Genomic DNA, 23,840 nt, shown 5'->3' with positions numbered 1-23,840 from the left:
GATTGGTAGTAATGAAAGTACTTGTTAGAATTTGTTGTGTTACCTGTGAGGGTTTTAGTACTACCTTGTACAATATGTACTGTACATTTACACCATGGGAGTTTTGTTTTCCTCTTTAAATCCTGTGATACTTCAGTGCTCTGTAAGCTTTAACCTGGGTCATTAGCACAGTCAAACTCTCAGGTTTAGCATTTTAGCGAGAGAATAAACGGGCTTCACGTTTCTGTCCATTTAACACCTTGTCCATTTCACTTTGATGAAAGAAAAATAAATCAGACGCTGTTACGTAACAAAAAAGAAAAAAAAAAAACAGTTGTCTGTTGCGTAACAACTATGTCTCCGCCCCCTTTTTTTTTTTTTTTTTCCTCCACTCGCTCCGCGCATGCGCAGTGGCGCCGTACACTCCGCCATTGAGGGACCCACGATCAGGAGGAAAGGGTCAGAGAGGCACTTCGACAGGCAGCAGCTGCACGTTTCTCCGGTCTTCAACCTCAACTTTGGCTCGAGCTACCGTTTTTAACGCTCGTCTCGCGCTCCCGTCGCACTTCCCGCGGATGACTTTGTCTGACAACGGCGTGTATCGTCTCTGCTGAGGAACGTGTTTTTACCGGATTCTAGAAGTAACGGGGAGCGGAGGACCTGAGCTAGCGGCGGCTATAACGAGGCTATATAGCAGGCTAGCTACGTTAGCTAGCGACCTGGCTAGCTGCACACGAGCTGAGCATTGCTCGGTGGTGGGGTTGGGGGGGCGTATTGCCGTTACAGTGTCGTTTGATGGATCCGAGAATCGCCTGGTTTCAACCAGAACAACGTGGACCAGCTAACAACCTGTGGATGCAGATTTGGGAGACGACACAGGGACTCGGGTACTTGCATGTAAATAACAGCTACACCACTGGATCGCAGAGCACGTCGAGCCTGAAAGCGACCGTCAACGGAGCGCCGGGAGCCGTCCTCACCAGCAGAAACGGAGCACTTGACTCAAACACCGGTAGCGGTGAAGCTAGGACTCAGGGGATGTCGACCTCAATGGGGAACGGAGAAATAGCGGAACAGCGGGACTTTATACCACTGGAAACCAATAGCAACCACAACAACCGAGCCGCTGGCAGGGGCGGTGTCGGCGGAGGGGGGCAGCAGCAGCAGCAGCAGCAGGGCAGCGGGGTCGCCGTGCTTTGGAGGGGGCTGACGGACGGACACCCCAACAAAAGGAAAAGAGACAACAAAGCTAGCACTTTCGGATTCAATTCCAGCCTCTTGAACAGTGGCAGCGGCCCCAACACGGGAGGATATGACGGTTACACGGGCACGCCATGGAAAGTCAGGAACTACTCAGAAGGAATTATGGGGTAAGAGAGAGAGAGAGTTTGGTAAAGTTGATACGATGTCTGGTTTTTGACGAGCAGCTCCTGGTGGCAGAGGCTCTCACTTGTTAACCAGCAGGACAAGCTTGTAAACTACAAGTTAATTAACTGCCATTTCAACGCAGGCACACTGAACTGACATGCAGGGAGAGAGAGAGAGAGAGAGAGAGAGGACTGAGGTTGTCAGCCTCACCCCACCCACCTTTTCATCCCCACCCACTGAAACTACGATTGGATAAGTTATAGGTGGCTCCCAAAAATTAGCCATTAAAGTGAGTCTACCCACTAATGACCAGGCATAATTCAAAGCACGATTGTTAACACAGCAAGTTTAAGATCAGATGTGCAGGTCATGTTAATTGAGACTGAAATTGATTTTGCAGATGCAAAAAGATGCACAAAACTCTGCTGAAGTCTTCTAGCTGTATTTTAAGTTTGAAAGAACACAATAGTGGATTTTAGGTAACTATGAAGCAAACTATGGGTTAGTTGTTCCATTTGTATTCAAGGTTATATTTATAGGCACCATGCAAAATGCAGTTTAAACATCCAGGAGGTGGAGGAAGAGATGTACTGCACATTTGCACTGTAACCAATAATACATTTTATCAGTGTGTAACAAACAAACCAAAGTTTGTATAAAGGAACACAGTGCACTTCTTGTGTAGCCTTCTAGGTGAGGTGAAGTGGTCTGTCAACAACAGGTTGTGTAAATGGAGTGAGCCAACAGAGAGCACGGAGGAGGTAATAAGGTGACACCCAAAACAAGAATGACACTTTTACAAGTGTGCCTCTTCATTGATTCGACTCCAGCCTCCCGAAGCCCGCAGATATTAAGCTGGCAGTATTTCAGAGGAAATCACGGTTTATGCGTTTGCCAAAGTTGTCAAACTGCTTTTGATTATAGTTCTGTGAGTGAAAGTCATCTGGAGTCTCTCTAATGATGTACAAGCTAGGATTTGTGCATTGTAATTACCCAGCTTAAATGACTCAAGAATACAGTCGGGACATGAAGGCGAAGGAATATAGCAGAATGACGAGTCTCAGGCCCGTTGCATGCTTCTCGTGCTAGGCTCCAAACTTGCAAAAGCACCTGCACACCTGTGCATTTTTGCAATTGCTGCGTGCACTTTGGACATTTAAAACTTTGCAGTCTGTGGCTGCACATGGCTTCATGTTTATGATTGGCTCATTGGTCCGTTGTACCCATAATCACTTCCTCTTCTGCCCTCTTTCAAAACACAACAAGAATCAGGAAACGAATGTGTCCATAAAGACGATAAGAACGAAGGAGCAAGTAAGAAACCAACTTTTTAGTGGCAAATACACTGGTTGCACAACAGAGTCTATAGAAACCTATGAGAAAATGACCGTACTTCTTACTTGATATACACTTTTTTTAAACCTTGGTAAACATTTTCCTTATAGGTAAATAGTCTCAATCGTTAGTTTCAAGTCTTATTCAATGCAGCACTGCGTTGATTTTGAACATTATGATCCCGTTTAGAGTAAAATAGGCGAGAAAGCAGGATATGCTTTCGAGCGTTGTAACCTAGGGATTGACGAGATGCAACCACGGCATAACCATGAGCCAGCTGCTTTCAGTTTGCTAAAATCCCTTCCCAGCTCCACCCTCTTGTCAAAGTACAGTCGCTTCTTTTGTCCACAGCGCCTGCTACAGTCGGGGAGGGTAGTCGAAACTTGCACACGGACGAGAGTGTGGCCAGTGCTTTTATGTACTCAAGTGGTCCGCAGCTCTTTAACAATGTTGGCCAACCAGGATTCATTAATGATGGGGCAGCAATCCCTCTGGCTAAATGATTATTTTGAATCATTCACCATTAACGTGCTGATTTGTATGAGTAGTAGCTGTAAAATGCTTGTAGCAAGGAGCTGTGAGAAGCCTGAAGTCCGTTGGGAATACCGCATCATTATAGTGACGAGTTTGCATATTGGACAAAATATCAAATTGCCTACAAAACACACATAGATCTGCCAAAATATAGCTCAATGCCCAATGTTAGTGTGACAGGACAACACAGAGGAAGTGGATTTGGAACATACTGAGCATACAGATGGCAGGAGCATATGTAAATCATGCTGCATGAGTAATTTTAAAGGTTTTAGTGAATGTTTTGATGACTTTTTAATCAGTGAAAGTCACACAGCCATTTACAGCTGCTGTTCTTGGAGAAATTTACCGACTATTTGCAGCCACCTTTTTAAAAACCCATCGAGGCTGAGTGTTTGTCATTCAGATGATGGATACAGTATTATTTTAATGCAACTTAAACTCTTTGCTGCGCACTAATGCCTGCATAATGGCAACAGGTATTGCTCCTGAAATCTGAGAGAATTAATTGTGAAAGCGGTTGAAAGGCGTTGTGTGTATTTGAAGCAAACTTTTGTCATATGCTTCATGTGGAGTTCATGAACTACTACTCAAGTCAGCGAGTCATAAACTTTCAGTGAGTGTGACATTTGCTTCATTAGAGAGCATGTGCTGTACATTTAGCTGTGTCATGTTCCTCATGAGGGAACATGTCCTTAAACATTGGGCAACAGTAAAAGTCACGTGTTAAATGCACACAAGACATTTATTGACGTAGAACTGCACCAGGGGGTCTTCTGTCATCACCAGTGTTTTTTTAGGCATTATGATAGAGGAGAAATATTTTGGTGGGTGGGGCTCTGTTTTAAAGACCTTTTAGGTGCACAGATTTCCCCCCCTCCCCAGCCCTTTCTGTTTGACATGTGTAGACAAGCAGAACGCCAGAGCGTGGAGCTCAGTCTTTGGCTGATCCTCATTTATAGTAATATGGAAGCTCTGTGTTTGCATAAGGACATTCTTTAGTGATTAGCTCTGCTAATACCAGAACCTGAACCTCAGAGCCTCGATCACACTCGGCTCCACTGAGGGCTCTCTGTCTAACCCAGACTCTGCTAAATCTCAGTGCCAACATGCTCTGTGGCATTACGGGGAATGTATTTCGACATACACTTATACAGACCAACATATTGCATGTGGGTATAAGAGCTGCTGTTGTTATGTTAATTCCACGGATAAATCTCCACTCATAATACATGTTTTGTTGCTAAAGAGATTGAATCTGGATGTGGGACGTATAGAAAAGAAATAACATCCTGCTCCGCGGCTCGTTATAGCACATATAGAATGTCTTCAATCAGGCAAATGGAGGGTCCTACAGTAAGCCTCGCCATCGTGGTTGGTAGCGTTGAGCAATATTTTCTTCATGAGCATCAATGTGTTGTATTTGCAAACCCCACCGGGGCCGCACGGCGTGCTAGTCATGCCTGATTAGCACTTTAACCATCAAGTACTACTTCCAAGCCCTGTGACAGGGTGGCTGGGGTCGCTGGGTTTCTTTATGCTGGCTAGCTACCTCAGTGTGTGAGATAAGCACTAAGGCAACACAGCAGTGTTGCAACACGTATGTTTATTTCACGATACTTTAACTTATTGTTGTAGTAGATTTCTTCTATCAGATTTAGTGACCGGACGGTTGTTTGACATTTTCTGCTTCCCCCGTTTTTTAGTGTCACACTTTAAGATGCAGGATTGTAATGCAAGACTAGGGTTAGGGTTAACCCGGGAGTCATTGTTGCATTTGAAGTGTGCAAGTAGCAAAAAGGGTGCGGGTGGGAGTAGGTTCAGATGCATTTTTCCATGGGACAATCTGTACACTATATTTGGTCATGGGGTTTGGCTAGAGAGTCAGAAGCATGTGCTTATTTGTGTTTTACGCTCCTCCAGTCTTTCTGGAACGGAGACGGTCCAAGCGAGCAGCCCGCCTCATGATGGAGAGGGATCAGTGTTTACATGCTCCACACGGCCTCACTTCCACAAAACAAAGCCAACCCTCTGAGAGAGAAACCCGAGCCCCTTCAGAGTCCGTCCAATCAGATCGGCAGTTCTAAGGGAGTGTTTAGACCTAATTTTCTGGTGGTGTAGAGCAGTTATTTAGATTCTTTATATGGGCACAGGAAGTCGGTGTAGCCTGGGAGAGCTGTGGACCGTTTCTGGCCGGCTGAACTGTGTTCTGATCTGGTGTTGTGGGTTTTTATTGTGTAGGCAAGATGCAATGTTGCAAAGTTCCAGTCATTTTATGACAGAGAGAGGCATTGTGAGAGAATGGATTCAGGGTGATAGGTGGATTTACTACATGGGTCTGTTGTTTTTCTCTGTAACTGGCCAGTGGCGTGTTATGGCAAGAAAAATGTATATTGTCAGCAGACCGGACCTGGCAATGGGGACCAACCAAATATGTACGTGATGTACATATTTGGTTGGTCCCACTTGCCAGGTCAATCGGTTCAGTAATCTAAGCTTTCAGACAGTGTTGTAATGAGTTGCATTTCTGCATTTAAATTTTGTTGACATGTCTATTTACATTATCATAAATGTTTCCAACAATTTATCCAGCCCAGAAAAACCTGTAATTTTATTCAAAGTAATGGTGAGTTTCGTTTGGTCGCCGGTTGCTATAAATTTCGAGTTGGGGTGAAGCGGGAAGTCAGTAAAATTGACTTATCATTACGGAATAAAACTTAAAAACATTGCAGTCTGTAAATATTTCTGCCTGAGTTACATAAAGTTTTATTTGCAGTGGTGGTTGCTTGACAATGTAGACAACACCTCCCATGATCCCACACTGCGTCTTATGTTTTGTTTTGATTGAGAGATACCTAGTGGCAGAAATTGCGACCTATAACAATCTACGCTGTAGGTTTGCTGCGATTGTCAGTTCGTAAGTAGCGCTTCTGTCCCAGAGGTGTCCAGGGGACGATCTCTGTTTGTCCTAAACACATTTTCCCTGTACTGTCCCTAGGACGATGGGACGCCATTAGTCTGGAGCCCTCTGTCTCAAGGTACAATTCATAATCTTTTATAAATGGAGCATCCACACACTTTCTAGAGTGGTTCTGTTGTACACACATCATTCCTGTGTTAAATATTCCTCTACTCCTTCACTGTCCCACGTTTATTGTTTTGCTAGCCTGCCTGTGAATGCTAAGCCATTAGCTTCTGTCCTTTTCTTCTGACACTGTCATTGGCCCAGAATGGTAGTAATGACAGAGCAGCCTGCACTTTATTAATTTTAGAGCAGCCTGGTGTTGGCAGCTAGTTTCGAGTGGTGAAGCAGAACATCACTTGCAGGCTAATGAAATGTGTGGTTAATCGCTCACTGATGAGTAGCCCTGGCTTATGGTTTTATTGCCCTTTATTGCCACTGTCTTTTGAAGATTTATGACTCCCAGCACTAGCACCCAGATAGCACCACTGTGACTAGAGCGCCATTATTAGAACTTGTGGTTCTTCCAGCGTCTACTGGCTTTGACATCTATGCCACGCTCTCCTCTCTTTCTCTGCTCGCTGGCTGGCAGCCAAAGCATGTAAGCCAGCAGAGAGAGGAGCCTGCGTGCTGGTCATTTGGACGCTAGGTGAAACGGGCCCACTCTGAACAGCACGTGTGGGCGGCTCTCCATAACTCAGCCTTCCCATGTGTAGTGAGGAATGTGTTTTTCTTTTTTTCCCTCTTCCTGTCCAATGGAAACCCTTCCCATGCTCCAGACTGATGCAGTCAGCAAGCGACACACAGCACACTTTTTTTTTTAGAGCGTGTGTTCAGACTGTGACCTTCTCAGCACGTGTACAAAGCAGTGGGGCTTAGACAATTTCCTTTTGTCATGGCCTATGTTTATTTAAGTTTTGCCATATAATCACCTTTTCAGTGTTAGTGGTTTAGTACCAAAATGTTACAGCTTTTATATTTCAAGTGTTACCCCAGTAAAGGGGGAGACACTGGAAATATTAAAGTTCCTAAAAATATTGAACATTTTATTTTGAAAGTGAAAAGTGCTTTTTCTTCCCATTTTGTATTGATACTAACTTTGAAGCGATGTCATTTTGGGCTCAGACAGGTTGTGCTAAGTCACAACTTTACGTCGCTCTTGTAGCAAAACAACACAGTCAAGCTAAAGGCTTGAACATGCAACACAGAGAAGCCACACTGTCCTGTTGGCAGTCAGTCTACAGCAGTACAAACTTTGTAGTAAGTTATGAGCTACAAGACAAACTACTTCGATAGAGTAGAAACAAAGTACACTTTGTACTTTTTTTTTTTTTTACACGTCACACTGTACCTTAAATTTTGAACAAGAAGTGAATGCCATACTATCTACACAGGTTCCAGATCAGTTAATAATAATAAGTTACTCTGAGAAAGTTTTGACAATAAACATGGACGTTTTGAAAATGACAGTAATTGAGCACTTATCAGATGTTGACACTGTGGTGTGGTACTGCTACACAGTATGCCAATACCAACACAATGTGTGTATCCTGGCACTACCATATTTTTAGTCTCAGCTGTTCCTGTTTTGACCACAGTTCCCCGCTGCATCACTCAGGCATGACCATCACTAGCAGTCAGCAGTGTTTGGACTTCTGTGTAACTGGAGCCGTTTTTGTCCCAGCGGCCAACACTTAGCACCCCGGATCAGTTCATTGATGAAACATTAATGAATCCACCATCTGCGAGACACCGACACCTCCGCCTCTGTTTGTGGTTGTCCTCATTCTGAAGAGCTGTGTGTTTTTGTGTGTCTGTGTGTGTGTGTGATTTGACTTGTTTGCCTTCTGGCCAGCCCGTCATCCTAGACAGAGCAGTGTCGCATAACACACACTGCCCTCTTTTGTTGCAAAGGATGGCCCAAAAATTTCAAGCCTGTGTGAAAATGGGGTCATGATGTTGGGACTCTTTCAGGGACAATATGGTGGTCAAAACTGTAACGTCGCGACCGATCTGATCTGATGAATAACACTGGGACGCTTCATTGCATCGAGCCTGGTCATCAATCACCTGTCTCAGGCAGGTGTTTCTTGACACAAGAATGTTATATCTTCATATCCGTCTTTAAGTATGAAATTCTTTAACTATTCTACCGAGACACCTTTCTACCGTAATAATAAAAATATCTGAACAGTCAGTGAGTAGTGCTCAGTGTGATGCAACAATAACCTCTTTTTTCCTTCATCCTACCCAACTTAACAGATGGCTCTTGTTCACATGAAGGCATTTCAGCGCCACACCCAATCCTCTCTCTCTCTCTTTCTCTCTCCCCATTTTTCTCTCACACCTTATTCTTCATACCTTATTTTCAGAACTTTCCCTCTCGTTTTTACCTTTGCTGTCATATTTTTCTTCCGATTTCTCCCCCTTTCAGCTGTGCCAAGGCCGAATTATGCTTCTTTGACATGGCGTTGGGGTGCCTTCATGTCGAGGCTCTGTAGGGATCCCACTGTTGCTCATCATCAAACATTTCATAATACAAAAACATGACGGCATGCATCATGACTTAAGTACATAAACCCAGGTTATGTGCTATGCTAAAAGAGGTGGAACAAACGCACTGTTTCTGCAGGTTATAAAAACAGAGATAAACAGGAGGGCAACATTGTTAATTGCACCAAATCATGAGCTCATTGTGTTGTCATACCCATAACTACCATAAAAAATGTGCACCACTGTTTAATTGTACGTGACACCTACATGTAACATTGGTGGCAGTGCTATGACAGCTATGCTCAGTTAAAAATCAGCTTCCTCGCCATAAGAATTGATATTGATTACTCTTATTAGTCAATCGGTGGAAAATGTGTCTGCAACTCAGGGTTCCAGACTAACTTTTTACACTGGTTGCTCTGGTGTGCCTAACTTTATATCGGTTTGTGTATGAGATTGCTAAATCCTAAATGTCCATTATAAACTATGATGATCTGGCCAAGGGTTGCCTCTCCCCCAGGCGCTGTCTCACTTCCTCTTCATGTCCTCACACGGGCCAGCATGGCAAAATGTTTCCGGATTAGGCAGCTTAGGACCAGGAGCAGGTGGACTGGTTACCTCCACTGATGATGTTGGGTCTAGGCTGGGCACTGCAGAACTTTTCATTACGAAAAATATCGTCAATAGGCCAGTTCAGAATTCAGAGAGTTATGCTTTGAGGTTGTGAGTTTTTCTTGTTGTTTATGGAGTGTGGGAGGGGAGGAGAGCAGTACACGGTGTGGTCTCACACATGCACAAACACTCCCACAGACACACACATGACATGTGCAAGATGTATAGTACATAAAGTCCCGCTATAGGCTGACAAAATAATCTGTAGAAAATATGTGTATAGGCTAATACTTATTCAAAAGCAACTGTCCACACATAGCTGGTGTTTGTTAAAAAGATTTTTATATATTGTCTAGGTGATGATAGGTGTGACCAATTAAATAGTTTAGTCACACTTCGCAGAAACAGTCGCACCCTGGAGCCCTGCACCAACTCTGATAATCCATAAATTGTTGAAATAATTATTCATGTGGTAATAACATATTCAACTGACAATTGTGATGTGTATTTTGTATGTTTTCTCATGTATAGACCTAACAATTTATCAATTAAATAAATAAAAGAAAAGAAAACAATCATTTGTTGGAGCCCTAAACTGGTAAAGTTGTGAAAACGACAAAACCTTAAAAAGACGCACAAATCCCTAAGTCTGCAGATCAGTGAGACTCACTGTGTCTCTGACTCAATGTAAGCAGCGTGTTTATATCTCCATAGCAGCCTTTTCCCTGAGAACCATCATTCATAAGTTAGTCACACATTCAGGGCAAATTGTAATGAGCTCCTAAATGAGTCAAGCCTTTAACTAACGTCATAGGCGACCATCAGTGACACGAGAATAAGATATAGGAAAAGAAGAAATGGTTTAGGAGGCGAGAGAACGCTTTCTTTCTCCTCTAGGAGACTCAGCTTTGTGGAAACCTGTTCCACAAGATTACATAACATTACTATGATATATGCAAGTGGGATTATCCGATAAGCAGTGCCAAGGACCCATTTGCTCCCTGGGCAGGCACAGTACTGAGATGAAACTTGATCCAAGAAGGTGGGGCACACGATGGGATTTCTGTGGTCGCTCCCACCATGTGATGACAAGGGAGCAATAGTGGCCTGTTTGCTGTGAAATGAAACCTAGTGTTGCTGTTGTAAAGATGCCGGTTTTGCAAAAAGAAAATGCTTTTAGTTTATTATAATGCTTTATAATGACAGCAAACTGAAAAAGATTATGATAGATAATCCCCACAGACAAATGTCCTCTTTTCAGCTAGTTTTAAGGCTGTCATTCATTACCCCAAACTATAAAATCATTCAGTTCAATTACAACACATTATGGTAACTTAAATTGGTGCTAAGCTTTGAGCTGAGGTGTCGGGCACAGAGAGCTGTGTTCCCTTGACCACAAAATCAAAACTGAAGTTGTATCTGTAATAATACAGACTGTAGCTGCTGAGTTTCTGTTACCCTGAAATGAAACCTAATCTTTCTGTGATGGAGGAAGGAGTCTCTGCAATGTGCACAGGGAAAAAAAGATTAGTCATTAAAATTCAGTTGCCATGTTGGAGGAGGGGCTGTAAATGTAAACAGAAACTTTTTGTCTCCTCTTCCTTTACAAGAAAACAAAAATGTAGTTGTGTGAACGGCAACATTTGGTATTTGGCCACATGTATCATCCAAACGAAGTAGACAAAAGGGTGGAACTTGAACACCTAATCAACAAGGTGGATGTCCCACGTAATGCTGAGATAATCACTTATTTTGTGCCATAAACGCAGATACAGCAAATAGAAACTCAGTTTCCTCTGACTTTCTGTGGCATTTTTCATAATTTTCTAGTCGAAGTGGTCAATCGAGAAAATTATAGGCGTATGAATTGATACATAATAATTTGTCCCAGCTTAAGTCCAGATGACTGATACTTTTAAAAACTTCAGTACGATGTCATGCTGTCTGATAAGCCTTCAGACTAGCTGCCCCGGTTCATATTTCCTATGCAAGTGCAGCAGTATGTGCACACCTCCTTGTGTCTTGTTTTTAATACAAAGTTTTTGTTGCACTGATCACAGCCTCACTAAAGCATTCGGCTGCAGCAACTCGGGGTTAGAGGGTTTTTTTTTTTAAGGTCACCATGATAGCATTTGGCTCGGGGAGAAAGTTTTATCTGCAACTGAATTCCCTACATGGTTAGCAGGGCAGCAACCTTTCCGTGCTGCGTCTGTATCCAGGGCTTCTGCTAAACTGAGTCTCTGAGACCTAAGAAGCACTAAAGGTGAAACCCAGTCAATTTTGACTGTGTCAGGTTAAGGGTACTTGTTACATAAAACCCAGACAGTAGACACACACAGTGCTCTTTGGGGCATAATCCAAACTACTGTCAGTCAGTGTTAGTAGCTGCTACTGTTTTCCCCGTCCATCTTTCAGTGGTATCTGTAGGCTTTCCTCTGTTGTCTTATTTAAGATCAGAAATCTCACTTTTCTTCTCTTTTCTCGATATTTGCATCTGGGGGAATGTAAACTGCAGCAACTAAAACATGCAAATTCTCTGGGCAGATAAAATGGTCAGCATCTTAAAGAGGCAATCTTGAAGATTTCCCGAAGCGGCAATTGCAGGTGTATTTTTGGATCTCCCAGAGTCGCCTGTGTGACGTCAGTCAGTTGTCAGTTGGCAGCTTTGCCACACCTCCATAAAAACACCACATGAACACGATTTGCACCTTTTTTTTAAAGTTTCATTGTGCGCTTTTATCGATCTTTTATTTATTTGTTTGGCCAACGCTAGCAGAGACCAGGGAAAACAAAACCGTTAAGTCGCGTGCAAACTACCTACTCTCTCTGGCCGACCAACCACTGCTGGGTGAATGCGTCACTAACTGCGCTGCTTATGATTATTTTCCAGGAAAGTCGCCATCGACACCCAGTGTACATCTTTGGTATTACAGCAAATGCAACGGCTTTCATCAGTGCGCCATAGGCTCAATCATCGTGTTACCTTATTGGGCGATATATAGTGAGCATCACTCACGTAAACACAGAGTCCGCCTTCCCTTGTCTTACCTGAGTGGCACGTTTTGTTGGCTTGGCATTAGGGTCAAACTAAAACCGAAAGCCAAATGAAAATAAGCAGTGACAAAAATGATTGTAACTGAAACTAAATAGGAAACAACACCCTTGTCAGACACGTGCATGTGTAAATGCTTGTGTGTGCGTGCCTGCATGTTTGTGTTCTTATTTGTCCGCCCACAGAGACTTTCCCCCGCGTCTGTGTATGTAGACAAAACTGGTCAGTGAAAAGGTCAGCGCATGTGGGCAGAGCGACCTGTTCCAAGGACAACTGCGGTACCCTTGCTCAGCCCGCCCGTACAAGTTGTTTTTTTTCTACCAACATAACACTGGGTCGCAGCAGGGGTTCCTGTTTTTGTTTTCTCAGCCCTACAGTTTTACCAGAAAGGAAAAAAGTTGGTCTGGGATAATGTTAAAACGCTGTTGCCTCTCTTTGGGAAGATGAAACCCTTGGTGCCATAACGGACCTAAAGTTACAGCCATTTTACTGTCTCCAGGTCTTTTCTGGTTTTCAGTAAATATTAACCTCCAACCCTACACTAAGAGTCAGTTCATACTGCAAAGCGGTGTGGAGGATTAATTATTTTCTTGATGTATATGAAATGTGATGCATGTGATTGCCCAAGTGCTCCGATATACCTTCTAGATGACTTATAAATTCCTACGATAAGAACAGAACATTCAGTCAAAATGAATGATTTGGCTCCTGGGCATGGATCTACCTGTAGCTCCACAGGAGAGCTGATAATGAAAGTATTCACAAACTCCTGCTCTTTTTTAGAGACTTCTGTCTGAGGTTTTTGCAGCACCCTGCTTTTCACTCTGCCTTCACATGAATTCATATGTTTTGGTCACCCTTGTACATAAAGTCTTCATCTACTGGGTTGTGTTCAGCTGCCTGGCTCAATGATACCTCTCTCTCACTGCAGAGGGGAAAAGTACAGCTAAAATATATAATTTGCGGCATCAATTTTCCTGCGGGTCTGGAGATCACAGTCATCTTTCATTCACAGGACTTTTATCACTGACCTTGGGTATTACACCCCCCATTACCAAACTCAATTAATTTGACTTCAGCGCTTTGATTATTGGGCATGCAGAGAGATGAGGAGAAAAGTTTGACACAACTTTGCCATTGTGAGGTGTGAACACCTCAGCTTATTCTGATTACTTGCAGTAACTGGAGTCTTGTGTGTCAATATGTGAGAAGAGAATGCAGCTATTAGCTGTGTCCTGTCAGTGTGACTCTGTCTGACATCTGTATCTGTGGCAGTGACTGTTGGCACTCTTGGCATTGCATGATGCACTTTTTTGCTCTGCTAGCAGGGAGTGCACAATTTGACAAGTCCTGGGTGTGTTCATTTCCCTCTGTGTCGTGGTTAAAATATGGCTAAAACTAGTTTTGAATCTGTTGAAACTAACTTACTCTATCGACAGAATAGTATCAGTGACACTAATCTGTACTGTTTGACCTGTTTCTTATTACGATCACCTGCGAGAGTGTAAATAGATAGTACCTGCAGTGTGTATGTTTTGCCCATATGCTTAGCATCCATTTGCAGCATGGTTAAGCGAAGCTAACTACAATGTGTGTGCTGTAAATACTCCAAATGGAAATTATGATGGTCTGGATCAGGGATGCAAATTTTAAGCAATTTCTTTAATTGACAGTAAAGTGTATTTTGATATATTTGATGAACAAGTATTTGTAAATTGTAACAGGATATTTTTTTTATGTATTTGCGCCCATCTCTGATTGTCAGTTAATACATTTTCATTTGGTTAAATTCCAAACAGTGATTAATCATTAACATCCCTAGTCTGGACATTTAATTGACTCGATTAGGACCAAAAAAAACCCCTTTTTTTTCGGTCTTCTCACAATACTTGTGTTCTGTGTGCTATGCAGGTTACATGAGGAGGTCAATGACTTCTATGATTACATCTCCCCACGGCCGGAGGAAGAGAAGATGAGACTGGAGGTGGTGGACAGAATCAAGGGAGTCATCCACGACCTGTGGCCCAGTGCTGAGGTAAACATCACCCCCAACCCCCTTTATTCTCCTCTCTTTTTTTTTTAGAATTTTCTACTCTGCAGAAAGGAATAGATTTGTATACCAGTGAAGAAGTTGGTCACTTATAAACATGAAACACCGTGGTTGTTGCACCGTTTGAGTACTGCGAACCTGCCCCCTGGGTCACAGTGGTCTCTGTATGTTACAACACTCAATCGCCACAGTTTGTATACAAGCCAGCTAATTTCTATAAGCTTCAGCCTTGCAATAAAGCATCATCTTGTTTCCTGTTATCTCCCTGCTACACCATACTCCGTTTAGGTCATGTTATCAGCGCCACCTCAGGCAGTCTTGTACCCACTGACATACTGTAGATCCTGCTGATAGAGCAGGGTGCTTCAAAGTGTGCATCAGAGCTTAGCAGTTCCTGAATTAAGGAGCACAATACCCAGTCCTGCCCAGTATTATTCCTTTACTTCTGTGGAGTAAACAAGGACTACCTGGTCATTCACTCAATGTGAGTGCACACTCATGAATGTTTCCTGTAGCCAGGTATATATGGAAGCTTCTTTAGGCCAGTTTAGCCAAAAATCTCCATGAAAGCGCAGTTCATTTTGGGTTTTTAACAGTGTTCGAAACACATAGTGGGGCGGACGCACTCATGCCACAAGTAAAAGCATGTCAAGATGAGATAAAACAGAGCTCACCTTTGTGGTCACCTGTTGTTACGTCACCATTCACAGAAGTGTTGTGGACTTACTCTGCACTCGTTAGCAAACATGGCTCTACAATCAGCTTAGCCCTGGACATGTGACTGGGCTGTAAAGCAGTGTGTATACTACTGGTTGTAGTGGGATGTAGGGGGGTGGTTTAAAGGAGTAAAGGTTGGGTCAAGGCTTATTTCTATTTCTGCTCAGACGCCAATTTGTGCGCCGGAGGTTAAAGATGTTTTGGCCGCCTGAATAGCGTGCAGGTTAAGAGATCAGTGTTTGCTATGTAAACCCTGCCAGTTTTGATTTCCACAAAAGCCCATGTCCACATCAATGCAACATTAAACAGAGGATATTTGCTTGTTTCATTGAGGCCACCTGGTCTTTAATCGCTCAGTTACAGTGCACCTGAAGTGGTTTCAAAATATTGAAGCTACACTCACTTTCCTTTAGGCCCTGATGGGGTAGTTCTTGTACCACGCCTTTGGAGTTTGTTTGGGCTTGTTAGTAAATCGACGCTAAGCTTTAAAATAATGACATCTGTGCAGCTCTGAGAACAGGTTGTTGTAGTGAAATTGAGTGTGGGAAAATCCGAACACTATATTGACGGCTTCTTGGAACACCTTTTGGCTGTTCCACTGGATGTGCATGAATTAATGTAATTCATAGTAAATCAAAATAAATAAAAGATAACAAGCAATGTTTACGAAGGGTGTGTAACTCTGCGTTCCATCTCTGCAGGTCCAAGTGTTTGGGAGTTTCAGCACTGGTCTTTATTTGCCAACAAGGTGAGTCATTTGGTTTTCTAAACCAGCTGCTGCTCTTTTATATCTTTCAGCTGAACTGTGAACTTGCCCTCTCCAAAATGTCGAGCTCTGTGTAGCCAGACAATCTTTAATTGCTTTGGATATAGTGGTTTAGAAATTTTTAGCGTAGCTGATCCTGCACCTTTTTTTAAAACTTAACTCTGAGCAAGGCCTACAACTGGCACAGCCACACGCAGAAACGCACAACCGCCTACACACACAAAGGAAATACTTGCTTGCTTGACACACAGACAAGTCACCTGGATTAGTGGACTTTTGATACTATACTGAGCACTTTAATGGGACTAAGCTGTTTGGGGATGCATGCATGTCTGTTCGGTGATGTGCCTCTCTTATTCTGAAAACAAAAGGGTGTATTTGCTTGTATTTAAGTAACAAGGCACAGATCACTGGCACTGTGTTTATGTGTTTGTGCATGCGTGTCTTGTAGTGAAGGCTTGTGTGTAACAATGTGTGAAGAGAACACATAGCGCTGCTAACGTACACATGGGCTAGCTTCTTTAAGCTGTGACTGAAGTTGCAAATTACTCATCCACGAGATGGAAGCAGAGCCACCTGTCTGCAGTAAGCTTTCATGTGGAGCATATTTAAAAATGAGTTTCATTTTAGATGAACAGGAAGAAGAAGGCAAATATAATTATAGGTATTAGCATCATCTGTGTAATCTCTTTGTTTGCCTATGACATTGCAATCCAAAGAAAGTTTTGAATTGACAGGATGTTGTAGTCAGGCACCAGTTAAGGTGGTCTTGCGTTACAGGTAAATGTCACTACATAATGCAACTGTAGCACAAGTAGAAGAGAAGAGTCATAAAGTTAGCAAACTCACAGGAATGTCAAAGTTGTGTGCAGTTACTCACAGACCCGTCTGTACACCAGTTGTTGGTGTATTTACAGTGGAAAAGCGTATTTGTTAATGGTCAACCCTTTAGGACGGTGTGTAATTTGTGCTTCTATTTGTTCGTGTTTCCATGACCCGTGTGCTGTTGTATGAGATGCTCATGTGCGTTTATAATCGGTCTCAACAAGTGTTTTCTCTCATTTCTCTTCCCCACCAGTGATATTGACCTGGTCGTTTTTGGGAAGTGGGAGACTCTCCCACTCTGGACGCTGGAAGAGGCTCTCAGGAAGAGGAATGTTGCAGATGAGAACTCAATCAAGGTTTTGGACAAAGCCACGGTGAGATGGTACTCACTCGCTAAGTGTGCATAGTGTTGCAAGATTAGATTTCTGTCGGTTGTATAGCAGTTTTCTAGATGAGTTTTCAGGTTTTTGAGACTATATATCATCTTAGATTTTGGATATGGTTACATGTTGTCTTTTCTTGGTTTAGAAGGCTGCATTACAGTAAAGTGATGTAATTATATGTATTTACCAGGCTGTTCTATGTGCTCTAATACCTGCCTTTGCCTACTTAGTCATTATATCCGCATTACTGACGATTGTTTATCCAAAACTCTCATTGTGTTTTATATATTGTACCAATAGCCATCCCCACAATATTGTCGCAATATCGATATTGAAGTCTTTTGTCAAAAATATTGTGATATATATCGCATTTAGCCTAAAATATCCCAATATTATTTTAAGGCCATATCGCCCTGCCCAGTGCTTATCTCACAAAGTCACTTGTGAAACCTAAAATGTGTGACTCTTTGCAGATTTCCTTAGCTATTCCCATTAAAATAAACTGTTATTTTACATGATTGAAGAAATGAAATTGCACTTCTCTGCTTTTAAATGTTTTGCTGTCAGTGGTAATGACATAGACCATCATTTGAGGCTAGCGGTTAGAGGCTTCATTGGCTGCAACCATCATATTGCTGTTGGCAGGTGATTGTCATTGTGGGACATGTGGGGGCATAGGCGCAAAAATGAGAGTAACTTTGGTTCTGCGGCATCAATTTTGATCTTTTTTTTTGCAATGCTCAATCAGTGGAGTTCTCTTTTTAAGATGCGTCTTTTTTTGGCTGGGATTTAATTTGTGATAATCCTTGTGACAAATTGAATGATTAATAACTGTCAACAATCTCCGTTTCAGTCATTAATCATTGTGTTGACTGTCATACTCAGGTCTTTGGGTGTTAGTTGTCAGTTTTATGGGCTGTAAAACACATCAGTAGAAGCAGCTGTGACAGATCTGACGACACTGGTTTCTCTGCATGTCTTGTATTCAGGCATGTTCACAGATAATTACATTGCATCAAGGTTAATGCCAAAAAATTCTTTTTGGCATGACTTGAGTAGCTAAACCACTGCCAGCCTTGTGTTTGTGATTTATTTATTTTAAAACTGTGCATAGATTAGATTTTCCTTTCACTCTGAATTTATTTTCTTTCAGGACTTAAAGGATTTGAATAAAGCCTTTTCTTTGTGATCAAAGTACAACTTTAGTTTGGCATTTTTAAGAGCTGATGAGCACTTTAAATCAGTGCTCAAGGAGTTTAGTTAAGGATTAGATCTGTATAGGCGGGTTTGTGTATGATTGTGCATGTGTGTTATGTTTTCAGGCTTACAATAGACTTGGTTTATTTACAGTTGTCCTACATCACAATGTCAGGAGATGCTTGAGCCAAGCATGTGATTGTTTGATTGTATCCGGTCCAGTATGAGCATCTGTATCATGTGTTTTCCCAGGTTCCCATCATCAAACTGACTGACTCCTTCACTGAGGTCAAAGTGGACATCAGCTTCAATGTGAAGAGTGGTGTTAAAGCTGCCTGGCTCATCAAGGAATTCAAAGAGGTACGGCTTTTAACACTTTATAAAATGTTTATAAAATGTCTTTCCTGTATTGTGTTTTTCCTGTTTCCTTGGCATACAGAACCTTATTTATTAACACCTGTTGCCACTGTTGTTGCTGTTTTGAAGTGTAAATTGTTTGAGCATTTCTGCAGCGTACCTGACTTAGACTTTACCTAGTCTGAAGCACAGAAGTGGAAACATTTTTACAAGCTCTGCCTCTGGGCTCTACAGTTGGTAGCCTTGCCTCAAATACTGCCTTTGGCTTTCCAACAAATTTCTCACATATCTCTCAGGTTGTAAAGATGCCTGAAATGTAGAAATCTGAATGGTATCAAACTTACAATATTCAAAAACAAATTAATATAGGTGTTGGTAGCATGTAAAGCTTTTAATAGTACTTTTTTAACAAACATTTAATCACATCACAGGAAGTAATTTGAATCAAAAGCACTGCTTGATGGAAACTCAATGTGTTGTGAACTGGCATTGCTCACAAAAGTAAAAAACAGGAACATTTTAAGTGATAAGCAGAACAGGCTGCAAAAACTCCAGGACTTGACTACAAATGCCTCCTCTGGAGGGCGCTGTAGACATCAGAATCTGTACCTCACTATGTCCTTACTGTGTCTGTCCTCTGTCCTGTAGAAATACCCTGTGCTGCCTTACCTGGTTCTGGTCCTGAAGCAGTTCCTACTTCAGAGGGACCTCAATGAAGTTTTCACCGGTGGAATCGGCTCCTACAGTCTCTTTCTCATGGCTGTCAGCTTCCTGCAGGTCAGATTGACTTGGTTATTAATTAACAAGAGCTCTGAATGTTTATATCAACTTATTGTTTTTCTTAGTGTTATCTTTCCAGGCCCAGATTTCTTTTTTTAAAAATACAGTTCTAATTCTGAATGATATTATAAAATATCCATTATTCTGCACATAAACAATGAGCGACAGCAACAGCAGTGTAAAAAAATTAGATTTTAGGAAGTCTGGACAGCAAAAAAATGAAATGCAACTTTTTTTTAAAAAACAGATCCAAACTACTGGCATTGTTAACAAAAGTAAAAGTTGGAGGTAGTTTGTAATGCGATTCAAGATTCGTATTTCAAAGTGTCTTTCATTTTCTTAGGCTTCTGTTTGTCAAGCTACGTCAGCAGCATACGTTATGACAGGTGCCTACGTTGTTACCACAGCAACCCATGCACATCTGTTGATGTTGTCTAGATGCACAACTCCGATCTGACCACTTAGAAATAACAGTCTGTCTTTCAAACCTGATTTCAGAAACAATTATGTTTTACCTGCAGTCTGAACACAGCCTAGTGATCAGTGACATCATCAGTGACTTGATAATCTCAGTGAGTGAATTTCCACTCACTTCGGATCAATCCTGACATCCCCTTGCACTGCGTATTTTCCAGCTTCACTACAGGGACGATGTGTGCAGTCCCAACATCAACATCGGTGTTCTGCTCATCGAATTCTTCGAGCTCTACGGTCGCCACTTCAACTACCTGAAAACGGGTATCAGGATAAAAGATGGCGGTTGCTACGTTGCCAAAGATGAGGTCCAGAAGAACATGATGGATGGCTACAGGCCCTCCATGCTCTACATTGAGGACCCACTGCAGCCAGGTAAGACCAGTAAACACAAAAGATAAAGGGTTAGAAGGTGTGCTTATCCTCAAAAGGTCAACATTTCAATTCCCTTCCCAGATATTGGACTGGCATGTTTGGTCGGGCTGTCATCTTTTATACGAGTTGTCCATCTGTCTTTTGTCCAACAGACAACGATGTCGGTCGGAGTTCATACGGTGCCATGCAGGTGAAGCATGCATTTGACTACGCCTACGTGGTGCTCAGCCACGCTGTGTCACCCATCGCCAAGTACTATCCCAATAACGAGACTGAGAGGTGAGACGAGGCGCTAACTGAAGAAATTATGATGATCGAACGCAGCCAGTTTATTGTTGCAATAATCAGGCATGTGCTGTCAGGGTTGTTCATGTCAGCTCTAAAATTGGAGTATTTCAGTTGCTCTTGTGATGGTTTTATTCACATTACATTTACTCTCGGACTGCTGTATAAACACCGGTGTAACAGGTATACCTTCTTCTGTATCCCATCACAGCATACTTGGCCGAATAATCCGAGTAACGCAGGAAGTGGATGAATACAGGGAATGGATCCGAAAGAACTGGGGGAGCCCGTCTCAGAATGATCTGCCACTCAACAGTACGTTCAAAGCGTTTTATTATTATTTGCTGTTTTTCACTCAATACATCCGATTTTCACAGTCTTATTGAAACTAAAATCTCTTTGTTTCTGTAGAAAATGACGTCACGCTGTTTGAGTCCCAGCAGCTCGATGAGTGCAACAACAATGTTCCGGACGATGACGATGACGATGTTGTTGAAGTTCAAACGTCGCCCGCAAACAGCAAAACCTCCTCCAACTCTTCCTCTCCATCGCCTTCACTGCGCTCCACTCCCTCCTCTTCTCCACTGTCGCCTTCTTCCACGGCCTCAACCTCCAGCTCCAGCGATGCGGTCAGTCACATGCAGAGCCCTTAAATGTTGTGCTCTTGCATTTATGTGCATCATTTGAAGCTACATGAGTAAATGTTCTTGTTTTGGAGTGACTATTTAGTCGTCTATTTTTGTTGTTTTTTCTCCAGGACTCTGATGGCACGCCGTGTAAGACGGCCAAGCAGCAGCCTGGCCGGGGCTCCAGCGCCCACAGAGAAAAGTCTGCCGTCGTCAACAATCACAGAACACAGAGCCACACTACCAGCACTCCATCTGGAAGCAACAAGGGGGGAAAGGTACGCTCAGCTTTACATCATACATACACTTAGAACACATAATGCACCACAGCATTAATAAACAGACAGAAAAACTGGAACGTTTTGTGTTATTTTCTTATGAAGTATGCTCGATAATAATAAGATACAAATTTAATCATATTTCTCCACCATTATCAGCCTGTAGTATACTGTGTTGAATTCCCAAGGAAAACCTTTCAGATACTGGACAGATGTTTTTTCTCTGCGTGTTCTTTCTCCAGGCCAGGATGTCCCGTTCCCACCAGAAGAGCGGCCACCACGGGCAGCAGAGCTCCTCCTCCAGCACCAAAAGTCATCCGAGCAACAAGCCACACCACCAGGGCAACAGCAAGAAGAGGAAAAATGTGCGAGACTCTACACAGGAAGACCTCTGCAGATAGGGGTGACCTCGCCTGCCCCCGCCCCTCGGACCCCAACCCCAACCCCCGTCCTTGTCTGCAACTGACTGACTGTCCTGTCCCACTTCTGCTGCCAGACTCCAGCCTCGGGAGGTTGTTAGAAGTATAAAACATCTACAGTATCTGTCTCTCTGTCAAGCTTTTCGGGGTGACGAGCAACGATTTCTAGCAGGAAAAAAAAAAAGAACAAAAAAAGAATTGTCATAGGAAATGGGGTTTAATTTCTTGGACCTAAACTGAAATCACAAAGGATAAAATGCTCATTTGCTTCCCAACAGCTTCTTTTACGGAGTGGTTTGTCCTCCTCACAGCCAGCACCTACACAACATGCCTCTTGCGCCTCCTGCTGTACAGGAATAGACAGGTCGGGTGTCTGGATCAACTCTGGAGCAATACCTGGAACTGCTGGCTGGAAAATAGGATCAAAAATTTTATCAAAAAAAAAAACAAAAAAAGGAGAAAAAGGCAAATGGCTTATAATGTACAAAAAGAAAAATGTTATGTTGAACTGAAGACAAATGTGCACAGATTTTAAAGATGGTAACTTACAAATGCAATCAGTAAGAGTGGGACATAACTTATGCATGAGATTTTTTTTCGTTGGTTGATTTTTCTGTTGGTTTAATCTGTTTTGTTATGTCTAAAAACAGGTTATACAAAGATTTGTACAAAAAACGCATAAGTAGAAAAAGGTAAAAAAAAAAAAAAAAAAAATACAATTAAGAAATGTTTCATATTACCTTTTTACAAGATATACCGATTGAAGACATGTAAACGTGCACATCTTGTGCCCGCAGCTTTCTGGCCAAAGCCAACAGCTGGTTCGGGTCCCATTGCCAACAACATAAATCATCAGCATCTACTTTTACTCCTGGTTGCTCTCTGTGAGTTTGCTACAGTGTTAACATTTAGCCTTTAGTGAGCCACTGCTCACATACAGCCCTATAGACGACTGGATGGAGCCTGTCCTCTCACCCAGCTCAATAGCACAGCCACACCAGTGTAGAGGCTTTAAGACTACAGGTTTAAATTAATAAGGGGTGATAATGATTTTATTCTGAAATCCGACACTTGAAAAAAAAAAAAAAAGATGTGTTAACAATACAACTGTGGGTGATAATCTGTTTCTTTGGTAATTTACCCACTGCGAAATCATTTGTATTTGTTAAATGTATTTATTTTTTATTAATTATATGAACATAGTATGGATATATGTATTATTAACATTAGGGCCCATATCTTTGAGTCCTATATTTGAAATAGGATCCGTTGCGGGGAGGTGGGGTGGGAACAGGTATATTCAGGTACAGTAAAATACCACCTTTATTATTTCATTGGGGATTTTTTTTTTTTGTTTTTTCTTTCAGTGGCAGTTGAGTGACCAAGTTACTTTGGAAGGTTTGAGAGACCGTTTTACAAGTTCTCGGTGAGAATTTCGTTTTAATATGTGGCTGGTCTACTTTAAAAGGGAGCTGATTTTTTATTTTATATGATAAACTATCACAGGACCACACACTTCAAATATGTCAATCCTCCCCCTATTGTCATTGCAGTACAACAACTAACCTGTAGATGGAGTCATCGCTCCAAGTCTGAACCCACAGAATTTGAGCTTGTATACTGCATTTTTTAATTTTTTTTGGTGTGTTTTTTTTTTTGGTTTATCTCTGCGTTATTTTTGTCGATTGACTGATAATATCCTGATACTTCCACTGAATGAGCAGCTGCACATAGAAAAACCTGTCAAGCTGAGTGCTTGCTGGAGGGAGTAACACACCAAAGCACACCACAAACCTCTTATTGTCTCTCTCCTAATGTGACAAAAGATAAAATAAAAAAAAATCACCCCCACAGTAAAACAAACGAGGAGCCAGCAATAACAGCCACCTTACATCATGTATCGTTACTGTACTGCAGCTACAGGATGTCACGCTCGCTGCTGAGCAACTTGAATCTCCTGTGTTGAGACGGTG

At 42.3% G+C, this 23,840-nt stretch overlaps 1 protein-coding gene across 1 annotated transcript; it reads left to right on the top strand.

The window, feature by feature from the left end:
* The first annotated feature begins 400 nt into the window (after nt 1–400).
* Nucleotides 401–22,586, top strand: tent4b (terminal nucleotidyltransferase 4B). The gene is made up of 12 exons (XM_084360644.1): nt 401–1,349; nt 14,247–14,370; nt 15,804–15,850; nt 16,947–17,067; nt 18,526–18,633; nt 19,279–19,407; nt 20,046–20,259; nt 20,412–20,538; nt 20,756–20,859; nt 20,956–21,173; nt 21,302–21,448; nt 21,691–22,586. Exons 1-12 carry the CDS (start codon nt 775–777, stop codon nt 21,847–21,849), a joined length of 2,073 nt encoding a protein of 690 aa, XP_084216770.1. The 5' UTR covers nt 401–774; the 3' UTR covers nt 21,850–22,586.
* Nucleotides 22,587–23,840: the final 1,254 nt, after the last annotated feature.

Source organism: Pagrus pagrus (genome assembly GCF_965226575.1).
Source record: "Pagrus pagrus genome assembly, chromosome: 1".
NCBI classification, from domain to species: domain Eukaryota; kingdom Metazoa; phylum Chordata; class Actinopteri; order Spariformes; family Sparidae; genus Pagrus; species Pagrus pagrus.
The sequence above is the reverse complement of the archived record's forward strand: the minus strand, read 5'-3'. Positions and strand labels throughout refer to the sequence as shown.